A 12,343-nucleotide genomic window follows, 5' to 3' on the forward strand; every position below is an offset into this window, starting at 1 on the left:
CCTTGAAGGACACCAGTGGGGTGCAATGGGATCTCACTTTGCCCTGCATTCTCCGTGGTGCAGATTTGCAGCTGCTTCAGCACAATTCAGTTATGAACAAGGCGCCCTGCAGTTTCCCAGCTGCTGGGCGCTGGTGTCTCCTCTGTGCAGACAGGGAGCTGAGCTGGAGAGAGGTGAAAGGCCAAATCAATAAAGCCAATTTAGCAGCTAAAAAGAGATCCCTAGAGACAGGAAAGAATTTTTTAAGTGCCTGTGGTAATCAGGAAAGGACCCACTTAGTTCCTCTGGCACACTCAGGTTTTATTCATCCTCATCGCTTCAGTTACTTTGTGTTTGTTCTCTCTTAACGCTCATGTAGACACTTGTGCTTCCATGGGAAGCAGAGCTTTAACACCTGATAACCTTGTTTGGTGGATGAGTTAACCTTCAACAGGATGCTTGTAACTGAAGCACTGCTTTCTACCCAGTGATACGCTTGCAGTGATCCCTGTATCAGTAAGTACCTCGTATCATTTGAGTTGTGAATAGCTTACTGCCACATCTTCGAGGCCAAAGCGTGAAGTACTGGCTAAGGTTTCCATCTGAGCTGAACTCAAAGGAAGCCTAGCTGAAGACTGGCAGCAGTGAGTGAGTAGATGAGACCGCTGTTTTATGACACTTGGCCTCTTTAGGGTCAGACATGACTCAGGTCTTCCTGGGAAACAGAACTGTGCATGGGTGTGTTTGGGAGAGAGAGTGAGGTGAAATACAAAATCACTTCAGAGCAAAGAGCTATCTGCAAAGCTGGCTTGAACTATACATGAGGTATGTTTGTCGCACTTTCCATGTGGGTGTTAAGGTAAAACTCAGAAGCATGTGGCTTGCTTGATGAGTGCCTTATGGTCCTTGGGTCAGGAGGTTTGTTTTGTAGGAGAGGATCCCCAAGGCAGCAGGTTTTTGAAACACTCCTAAAGACTATTTTCTCTGGGAGACCAGACTGTGAGGACTAATTTAGAGATGAAAACTGAATATGCCCCAAGTAATGGGAGTGTGCTAAAGATCAAGGGTGTCTTATGTGACTTTTTTTTTTTAAAGCAAGTTGAAAAGTACAAATATCTACAAGTATCATGTAGCTTCATTTACTGTATGTGTGCTGTTCCCTCCCACCCCCCATAAAATACCTCTTCTCTCAACCCCTGAAATAAAAGAAAATGGAAGATAAATTGGACAGATCACAGAAAGAAAAATTACAGTACCTGCAGCAGCCCAATATTTATTTCCAAGGACTTTTCAGAGTCTTGTAGCACCCAGACCAAACTGATGAAGAAAGTTCCTGGTTGTAATAAGCTTCAAGAGATATTTGGTAGTGTTTTCAGATACAGATACCAAAGTTTATAACCTAAGTCCTTGTTGTGGTTTAACCCCAGCCAGCAACTAAGCACCACACAGCTGCTTGCTCACTCCCCTGTGTCAGGACCGAGGATAGAATCAGAAGAAAATTCATGGGTTAGGACAAAGAAAGTATAATAATTAAAGCAAAAGCCATGTGCGCAAGCAAAGCAAACCAAGGAATTCATTCACCACTTCCTATCAGCAGGCAGATGCTCAGACATCTCCGGGAAGGCAGGGCTCCATCATGCACAAGTTACTTGGGAAGACAAATGCAATCATTCTGAACGTCTCCCCCTTCCTCCTTCCCTCAGCTTTTTGTTGCTAAGTGTGACACCATATGTATATCCCTTTGGTCAGTTGGGGCCAGCTGTCCCAGCTGTGTCCCCTCCCAGGTTCTTGCGCACCCCCAGCCTGCTTGCTGCTGGGGTGAGAAGCAGAAAAGGCCTTGGCTCTGTGCAAGCGCTGCTCGGTAATACTGAAAACATCTCTGTACTATCAATGCTCTTTCCAGCACAAATCCAAAACATGGCCCCATACCAGCTACTATGAAGAAAATTAACACTGCCCTGGCCAAAACCAGCACAACCCTTATTTAAACCGGAGGATTCCTAGGCTCTGTATGTGCTCCCTCAAGTGCTTGCTCAGTACCGATATGAGGTGAAAGAGCAGAACTTTCATTGAAATTTTTTCTTGTTCTTTACTGAAGGCAGTTTTATTTATAATAGTACAAAAGCCAGAGAAATGAAGCCTTTTAAACAAAGATATTTAGAGACTTTTAAATAATATTCTCCCTTTTCTCTTGTTCTGCAAAATAATATTGTAAAATGAAAAAAAACCCCACATCTTTTATCAATGTAAAGAAAAGATCTTTAGGATTAAGGAGCATTTTGAAAAAAAATCCTCAAATAAGTGTAAGCATTTGACAACTTCTGCTTTAAAATCTTTGTTTTAAGGGAATGGTTCTCACGATAGGAAGCATTGTCTCTGGACGGGTATGGTACAATGAGGGTGCCCTCTATGGGTGACTGGGACTAGAAACAAAGCAGAAAGCATCTTTCCACGGTAATTCAGCCAACTGGGAAACAGGGCAGCGTAACAGTGGCCAAGATGACAGTGTGGTGACTTATTTGGCTCTGGAATTAGAGCTCGACAACGCACTCGACAACGCACTCGACTGTCAGTATGTATATATACAGGTGTGGCCTTAAAGATATACGTGAAATGCTGTACACAGAGAGAGGAAATAATTGCAGAAAGCACTTGCATCGCACTTGTGATGCTTTTTTCAGAAATTCCTTTTGAAATCAAAAGAAGAAAAAGGCCACTGGCATAGTCATAGACTGCATTGATTTAAAAACTGAGGTATGTTCTTGTTTTGACTTTTGTTTCCAGTTTTTTTCCTGTTTCCACAAGTCACAGTAGCACAGGGAACTAAAAATATATTCAGGAGAATACAAAGTACTTCTAAATGCTAGTGCAAGTCGATGCATTGTAGTGTTGTCAGTGTGCTCTACCTAAATAGTATGCATTTCCAGGATGAAATTGTTAGTAATCAACAATGTGCCTAATATCTGACTTTTTTCTCTAACTTAAATTCAATGATCCTTCAACAACATTGATTCTTTGACTTATTAATTCAATGTAATTTTCTCAAGTATAAGCTGATGTTTCTTTTTTATTTTTTCTTGATTCATCATGGCAGAAGGTCTAATAAGCACATACAAAGCCAGAAAAATCATAAGATGACACAACCCCTACCCCCAAATAAGTGACTGTAATCCAGATCCAGTGTGTGGCAAGAAAAGCTATAAAATGTGCACAAAGAAAATGGATGCCTGAGCTGGAAAAAGGAATTCACAATGAAATAAAGGGCAGTTATAGATATCGTGTGTGATTAAGGGTAGAATCTTATCTTAATTATAGACCCACAATCCAGAATTACTGCGTTGTTTACAGGTAATTAAATCAATGAAGTGATTCAAGATGTGAACTGGTGTCACTGAGATCAAAATCTGGCTGGTCAAGAGAGTGGCTGTTTAAAACATGGTGTTGTCAAAAGGAAGAATCAAAATTCAGTACTGAACTTGGGTGGCTGATGGCATTTGGACACTTATAACCTGAATACATCACCATTGATCTTCCTTAGATTTCATAAAGCTATTCTTTTCTTAAGAGCTATTCTCTCCTGTATTTCAGCTCCTTACCTTTAAGTATTGCTTAAGAATAAGAAGCACAGAGTAATTTTCCTGGGAAAAGCATACTTTTTTTTTGGAAAATAAAATACACAAAAGCCTTTCTCTGGATATTAGCCCAGGTGATTTTTCTCTGTAAACTTGATTTTCTCTCCAAAAGTTAGAAAATCTCCCTAAGCAGACAAAATTTCAATGGTAGTGTGAAAGTTTTAGGAAGCTAATTATGGACAATTTAAAGCAGGGAGTAGGAATGGGAATACTTAGGTGACCTTAATTCCAGCTGTCACTATTACATGGCTATAATGAAACTCATGCCATTACATGTCTTTGAAATTGGTTGCACTAGGCATAAGTGTAGTACTTTAAATCCTGACATTATCCCATGTATTAGTCCTCTTAATTTCTTTTATGCGAAAGAGCAATCTTTTTAGGAACTACTGTACAAAGTCAGTTATTTCGCTTTTGCAGCCAGCACCTCCAAGAACCACCCAGCTGAGCTCCTTATGTTAGTGCAAAGTCAGATAGTGCTTACTCACCTCCCAGCTGTAGCAGTCCAGTTAGTTCAAACTCTGTGAAGTTTGTGATACCATTTGGGATCACACTGCTCTTGCCTGCTGTGACACATGCAGTCTTTGGGTATTTGTGGTTTCTGATGGGAAAGTTTCTGATCTTCTGGTTTGCTGGAGGCCCATGGATCATTACACTCACTTTCCTTCAGGTCCATTTTCTTCACCTTGGGCAAGCACCATGACTATAGGGCTCTTGCTGCTGTGAGTAATTGTTATCTCTGTTTCTAAGGGGAGCATGATGTTAACATCCTGGTTTGTGACCATGCCAGGTTCACTTTTTGTTGTCCCTGTCTTTATCCTGCCCTCTCTCCCTCTAACCCCTAACTAACCCCTCAGCTGAAACCTGGGGAGTAGATATCCCAGGTTCTCAAGGGAGCTGCTACTGGATTTGCATTATGGTCAGCTCTGGGAGTCTCAGCAGGTTGAGCTGCAAATTGGCCAGCAAGTTGGGTGCTAGGTACAGAATTAACACAATTCTGTTAGTAGTAATTCATTTGATATGATTACTGCAAAACTGGAGAGAGTTGCTAACCCAGGTGGCATGTTCCAACTAATATTTAGTCAAAAAGCTTTAAAAAATCACTAATGATAGGCTTTAGAGCCAAAGGAGCTAGTGAGGCAAGAAGAAGAATGTAGTATGAGGATAGCTGCTGAAGGACTAAACTGGCAGCAGTCAAAAGAGCAATAGTATTGAGCAACAAGAGGATTTGTGCTCCTAAACCTACTGAATGCTTTTGAACATCCCACGCAAGTAATGCAGTAAGTTCAGCAAATATTCCAGAAGAACATTCTGTCAAACTAGATTTAAGATAACCTTTTTGATAAATCGTGTTACCCTGCATGGAGTGGCAAAGCAGTGCGTGGTGGGAGAAAGCAAGGGCTGACACAGGCAACCCAGCTACACATCTGGGCAAGCGTAGCTCATGTCAGCCCCATCCTACATCGGAGCAATGCACCTGTTGCATGTGACCTACTTCCAGAGCTTGGGGGTTTTTTGGGTCCCAGGGAAGCAAGGAATATTGGGTCATTCTGAAATTATGAATATTTTAGTAGGTTGTGTCACGGGTCATGTAGGAAGGCCAATGAGAAGACAAACAGTAAAAATATGAGACAGAACATTAATCTTTGAAAGTTATTATCTGAAGGCATCTTGCTACATCTTTTTCTCTTACATAAACTCCATATGAATATAAAGATTACTGGTAATAATCCAGGTTACCAAAGTCATTGTCGAAGGAAAGAGGAGATTTAGGACAGATTCATATCTACCAAACAAATTCATCAGCAGGTGAGAGATAGGGGCTGCAGTGCAGAAGTTTGCCTAGCAAGTCTTCACTGATAAGATACAGCAGATTACAAAAGTAAAAAATACTAGGTCAAGTTTGAAGGCATTAAAGGCCCTGCAAGGATCACAGGAAACAAAACCACTCTCCTGTTGTTGTTTTGTCTATTGATAATAGTAAGGCAGATAATAGTAAGTTATTGACAGCGTGCAACAGAAAGAGAAAAGTGGCTACTTTCTCATTCAGATATAAAATCCTGAAAGAGAATGGAAGACAGAAATCCAGTAGTTTTGGTATGATTTTAAATCATATGCTTACTGTTATCTCCATAAAAATAACTAACATCCCTTTTGGATCAAATTTTCTGAAAACAATTTCTTTTGCTGATAGTTCAGTTGCATTTGCACTCTTTAGATTATTTTTAAAAGAAGCATTGTGTTTTGTCAGATGACACTGGAAATACTTGTCTTTGCTGCAGCGTGTGGTGTTCTTTATCAGACTGTACAGAATATCTAAGAAGTGGTCCAGGGTGAGGAGAAAAGGAGAAAGCTGAACATGTTGGGAGTACAGACAAATAACCACATGAGCTGCTCAGGCTGTAGCAAAGACAGAAGAGAATGGGTGACAGAATTAAGGATCCCTGTATATGGTACAGAAATGCAGATGGAAAGTGTGGCAAAACCACTGGCAATCTCTGAGCTGAGACAGTGCAGATAGCTTGAAAACACAGCTGCTAGGAGGAGATAAAGGATTGACGAATGTCATATTAACCTAAGTCTCCCTTGCAAGGGATTGTGAATTCTTGCCCTCTTCAGTCCCAAACTTAAAGTCAGCTTGCTTTTGCTTTACTTCTTAGCAATGTAGAAGCTTGAGGTGTACCTCAGCCCAGCTCAAGGCTCTCTTTTATTTGCAAAGTACTCTGCAAAGAAGTCCCTGTCCCGAAGATCTCAAAAGTTCTCAGCGGCAGTGCAACGAAAGCCAGCACATGCCATTGCATGCCACAAATCTGGCAGTGCTGCTTAACTACATGCTTCTACTTACACAATCATCAGTGAAGCAGTTAACACTGTGACAAACTCTATGAGCAAACGTTACCATTAAAAAGAAAAACAAAAGAAACCCACCAAAGCCAAAAAACACCCAACTTTTTGTCTGAGGACAAATATTTCCAATAAACAAGGAAGGTGGTGGTGGAACAGGCTGCAGAGTTATAGGAAACAAAATGCTTTATTCCTGATTTCTAACTGTATGCCTTGTAAAATGCAGTGGTAGCAGCTGGCAATCTGCAAAGTGACAGGATAAAGCCCATTCTGCATATATACAGTAGCTTGTTGCAGTTGATATATTTCTATTCCATAGAATTTTGTCTGTTCCAAAGGCCTAAGTAATTCCAGGTAACTGCCAGTAACAGCAAGGTAAAATGCATCACCATTAAAACTTTTCTTTTTCCTTACTAATGTATGCTTAAAATAATAAAATGTGCAGTTCTCATCTTGAAATTATTTCTGTTTCAGTAACAATGGGTAATGACATGAGGCTTCACCTTATGACAGGCTGGAAAGAGGGGCTTTGTGTTCTTTGGGAGGAATCACCCCCAGATTTCATTCCTACATGTTTGCTTCTGTATCTGAAAGATTTCAATGTACTAGATGCTTGAGAATCTTTTTTTTTTTTTTTTTTCTTTCCTTTGGAAGACAGAAAATCTGGAGACGGCTAAATCAGACAGCCTTTATGGACTGAAAACTGCAAAAAAAGGCAACTTGCAGGATTTTGTAGAGCATTTCTATGTAGTTTTTCCTGTCATGTGTTTGATGTTTACAGGATGCATTCATTTTACTAGGTCTTGCTGATAGGAGGAACTGCATAACTCACTAGTGAGTTTGCCATTTCTCAATACTTCAGTGATCCTGAGTGATTCCTGGCAGAATTTCATGCCATGTTATATCACACTGTGCTGTCTCAGACTCATCATGCAATCCTGAGACAACATTCAGCCTAAAGCAGGATGTGGTTAAGCAGGCATTAGCAAAGATGCCATTTGGGGATTGATTCCATATGAGTCCTAGATTTCTGATGAGAGTTGCTTGACAATTCCCTCAACACGTGGCAAATCACAAGGGTGTCTGAGGTGTTATAATTTGAAATCACTAGTAGTTTTGCTATAAATTTCTGTAGAACAAGGATAAGTGCCGTATCAGAAAGGACACTTAAAACAGGAGGTGCAGTGCAGTGCAGAGCACAGCACGCTATACCCTTTCTGTAGGCCATCTTTAGGAGGCTGTGCTTTGGAGGATTGCAGCAGTGTGTTTCAAGGATGCTTATAAATATCCCTCATTACACCTGGGAGTGGACAGGACAGCGCTATAGTGGCACACTGATGTAGTCATAGGACATTTAGAAAAATGAGTTAATTTTTTATGATGTGCCTTAGGCCAACTAGGAAACAGTTTAGGAGAGTTCTGTGGCAAATGTTATCCAGAGGCTGGGCTGGATTACATTTCTTGGCTCTGTAGCTGTGAGTTTATAACTGAATGCTTTTTTCTGAATGCTCCATCGAGCAATATATCAGTTTCCCTCCTTTTTTGTTGTTATCTTATATTTTTCTTTTTTCAACAGATCGACAAGACATTTTACAATTCCATTTTAAGGAAAAAATACATCCGTTCACGCTTAATCAGAGTGAGGTATGTGAGATTATAATAAATGCACACAGCTCAGATGAAATGTACACCAAGCCCAGCTAGAGCGCCATTTGATCTGATTCAGTAAAGTGTATTTTGTGTAAAACTGGAGCATAATCCCCACCTGACCATAATCTTATTGTGAACCATGACCTTCTTTGGATCTTGATGCAGAAGATAAACTTCAGTTAGCCCAAATTCTATACAAGTTTGCGTTCAGATCTGGAGCAAGCTTTAGCTAATAAAGCAGATATAATTTGAGTTATCTAAAAAAAAAACCACCCAACCTTTTTCAAAACTATTTCCTTCACTGTAATGCAGATGTCATTTTACTTCTAGTATTGCTACTGTGCTTTTAAAGTAAAACTGAATCATGGCTGTGCTCATTCAGAAGATCCCACTTGTCACTGTTGCACCTCTAAGAATGGGCACAAGTAGGTGCCTAGGGAACAGTAGCAGCACAAGAGATGTGTATGATAACTGCTTCTTGGTATGCTCCCTACCTCCAGCTGTTTACCACTTGGGATTTCCTGGAGCGGTTGCAGCAGCCTCCAGCGGAGTTATTTTCCAAGGACTTGTCCAGTCTCCCCTGGACTCCTGAAATTCATGCACCTCAGTCCTTTAGTGTAGGGAGTTACTTGTGAAGAGCCACCTTCTTTGGATTATTGAATGGACCCTAGTTCTTGTGCTGGAAGAGGTGGTGAAAAGTTGACCTCTATCCCTCCTTTGCATGCAATTAGAGGTGTCAGACACTCCCATCTTATCCCTTTTCTCTCCTGTACTGCATGAGTGCTGCTCTTTTTTTCAGTTGCAAGTCCCAGCCTGCTCAGGCATTCTTTGCAGAAACTTCCTTGTCACATTGTCACCCTGTTCCATGTCTCTTTTGGGTCTGTTGTCCTTGCTGTTTGAGATGAAGGGGTCAGACTTGTGGTTGGGATTATCATTGAGCAAATTTTTTCCCCTCTTTTATTCTCTGTTCATTTGCCAGTAATACTTAAAGTTTGATTTTTGACCACCATTGAGTGCTGAAAATTACTTTTTTTATAGAAGTGTCTGTTGTAACACTAAGGTCTTGTTCCTAAGTGACAGAGCCCATAGCGTTGTAAGTAAATCTTGAAAGTCTTAATAATCATGTGCTAAAGCTGCAAAACTAATGATAGCAACCTCAAGATCTTATTCTTGTGAATGTATTTCTTGTTCTTCTACAGTTTGTGACATCCTGCCTCCTGCTCTACTTTAGCTTAATCCCATTTACAAGTAGTTATTTGAATGTAGCTTTAGGAATACTTTTTTTGATACTGACTGGAGCGTTGTAGGTGTAGATAAGGTGATTCAAGGATCTGAGGGGCCGATCATTACTTCTTGTTCCCAAGGACAGACTGAGGTATTTGCTGTGATGTTTGCAGCATTGAATGCAAGATTTGTATGCACCGAAGCTTGTTTGCTTTTTCAAATATACAAGTTTTATGCTTCTTTCAATGCTCAGGCTGCAAACTCTTTTAAGCAGGGTCGATGTTGTGAATTTGCTTGGAAAGTACTGTGCATATTTTTTGGCTCAATATAAACAATTATTTACTATTAATGCACTTGAATACATTAGTATTAATGCCCACTGCTTAATAAGAAAGACAAAACAAATCTCGACTAGAGTCTTTGGTTCTGGACCTTTTCTATATAGTGAGTGATTCAAGGTGGGCTGTACTTACCTGAGGGTTTCAAGAGGTGTGGTGTGCTTGCAAGAGTTGAGATGTTAATTCCAGTGTGGCACAGCACAGGAAGAGGAGTGGGGGGAGAGGTGAGGGAACACCTCAGAAATGCAGAGCAACACCCACAGATGGATCAGATAATATCTGGAAAATAAACAGAGTAGCAATCATGCTGAAGTTGGCACAGAGGGAAAAAACAGCCTGTTGGAAACTTTACGTCTAGCTACTCAGTCTTAATTATGAGATCCTTCAGGCAAGGAACGTGTCTTTCCGCTCAGCTACGAAACACTCAGCATGCCTTGGTGTGCTCATAACGCATGGCTTTTTATTTGCCCTCCACTGATGATAGCAGGAATGTCTCTTTCATACTGGTGCATGTCCCTTTCGAAGATCAGAGCCTGATGGCATGAGTCCTGTGTAAGCTACTTGCCTCCTCTTTTTAATTTTCTTATTTTTCCTCTATATAATTAAAAAATTCCGAAGACAGTGAGATATAACTGGAAGATCTTCTCTTTTCCTTTCCTATCAGGATGATGCTTAAGACAGAGCAACCTGCTTTTATCTCCTCCCTGTATGAAGTAACTGTGATTCCAACTGTTGTGGGTTGTGCCAGTGTTTCTTGGCTCAGGTAGGAGGAGGCACAGGAGAGAAGGTTCTCAGTTCTCTTATCTTCCCTCTGTAATGACCAGGGATAAGCCATCTGCAAGCACAGAGCAAGATTTACTATGCCAGGTTAGCCACTTCTGTAGTTGTAGGTGTTTGCCATTTAGCATTCAGTCTCTTGCACTGTGATGCTTTCAGGAAAAATAAATACTACTACGTGTAACTTCAGCCTGTTAGAAGATTTTTCTTCCTTTTCTTTCCTCTGATCTTACATCAGAACTGTGGAATTTTATGTCCCAGACTGGTTGCTGCTTGTACTTTTCAGTGGGATGTTAAAGGCCCCTTTTGTGGTCCATCTCTTGGACTGTGATAAGTAGATTGTGGATATGCTGCCGAGTTTCATTTATTGTTGCATAATGTGAGGTTATTAGTCACATTCTCCCAAGAGGTTGCAGTGGTGGAATTGGGTTGTGTGGTCTCTCCCCTTTGCTCAAGTACCTTTTTGATGATGATTGGAATTTTTTATTCTTTGTATGTACAGGGCCCTGAAAAGTCTCTATCTAGATCAGGGGTCCTCAAACGTTTTAAACAGGGGGCCGGCATGCGGATGAAGTGGCAGGCAGTCATCTGCGGCTGCTTGGTTTCCCTCCCCAGACCCCCGGCGGGGGGGGGGGGCGGGGGGGTTCTGTAAATACCGGGGGCCGGATTGAGGACCCTGGGGGGCTGTATCCGGCCCGCGGGCCGTAGTTTGAGGACCCCTGCTCTAGATACCATTAACCATCTGCCTGTTTCTAAAGTGCTGTATATCTAGTTTTTCATTGCATTCAGAGCAGTTCATTCCCTCCTGTTCTTGTGTCCCAAGCATGTCATCAGTGACTGCTTTTTAGACTCCGTTACAATACTGGTCTGCCCGTTTGTTCACAGAAAGCACCATGCCTTCCTCTGGCCCAAGACGTGTTTAATCACTCAGCATTTGCTTGGATTTCTTTTGGCAATTCCTTCTCTCAAATATGTACAAAATGTTCAAAAATGTATCTAATCCTTTATGTTACATAGTCCTTGCTAGAGGAGCTAAGATAGAAACTAAGAAATGCAGAAATGGGCTGAAGGTAACCAGGCTGTTTCGTTGGTTTGTAGCCCAGATGCTGATGGTGTGATGGCAGAGGCTTTGCTCACATTCTGGTTCTCCTCCACGGATTCTAGAGAAGCATTGCGAGAAAGAATTGAAAGGATCTTACGGAGGGGCCTGAAAAAATACACAGGGCCCCTGCGAATAAATGTCAGATCTTCTGTCATCTCAAGTAAGTATATTACATCTCTCTTAAAGGTAGTTTTTGTCTTTTTCTGATTGATGGGACTTGGTTTTTCCCTTCTTATGATGGCTGTAACTGAATGATGGTCTCTCCTGCTCATTAAGTTAGAACAAAATCAGTGGCAATGTGTAAACCCCACCTAAGTCTTTTAAATATGTCTTAAGTATGGCTGAACAGGAGCAGTTGCTCTGTGGCCTCACAGTACAGCCTTAGCCTCCCTCCAAACTACAGTAGTAACCTTATGCTACTATCAGGATAAAGAGTAGGAGCCTCACTACAGTGATTCAATATACAGTGACACAAATATATTCCCTAGATGTTTGCTTCTCTGAGGAACCTGAAAGTACAGAAATGATGCTTGAATGACAGCGGGGAAACAGCCAGTGCACTGAAAAAATAATATTTGGTGGGATGATCAAAATGCTTGAAAATTCCCCAGGGAAAAGGGGAAAGCAAGGGAAAAAGTTCTTACTTACGTGACTTCTCAGCTTGGGGTTCCAGCCCCTTCTTTGCAAAGCAGACCTGCATATGCAGGATATGAAAATTAACAGCACTATCTTTTTGATTTAGTGAATTACCAAACAGGCACTGAAAGGTGAATTTTCCTCCTTTTCTACGTTTGTGA

At 41.1% G+C, this 12,343-nt stretch overlaps 1 protein-coding gene across 1 annotated transcript in view; it reads left to right on the plus strand.

Annotated features, from left to right (window-relative positions):
- Positions 1-12,343, plus strand: part of LOC130158723 (transmembrane protease serine 11E-like) — a 41,757-nt gene that overhangs the window by 13,471 nt on the left and 15,943 nt on the right. The window contains exons 4-5 of the mRNA XM_056359666.1: positions 8,032-8,099; positions 11,543-11,706. Of these exons, the coding sequence (XP_056215641.1) occupies positions 8,032-8,099; positions 11,543-11,706 (232 nt within the window). The remainder of the gene's footprint in view (positions 1-8,031; positions 8,100-11,542; positions 11,707-12,343) is intronic.

Source organism: Falco biarmicus, chromosome 1 (genome assembly GCF_023638135.1).
Source record: "Falco biarmicus isolate bFalBia1 chromosome 1, bFalBia1.pri, whole genome shotgun sequence".
NCBI lineage: Eukaryota > Metazoa > Chordata > Aves > Falconiformes > Falconidae > Falco > Falco biarmicus.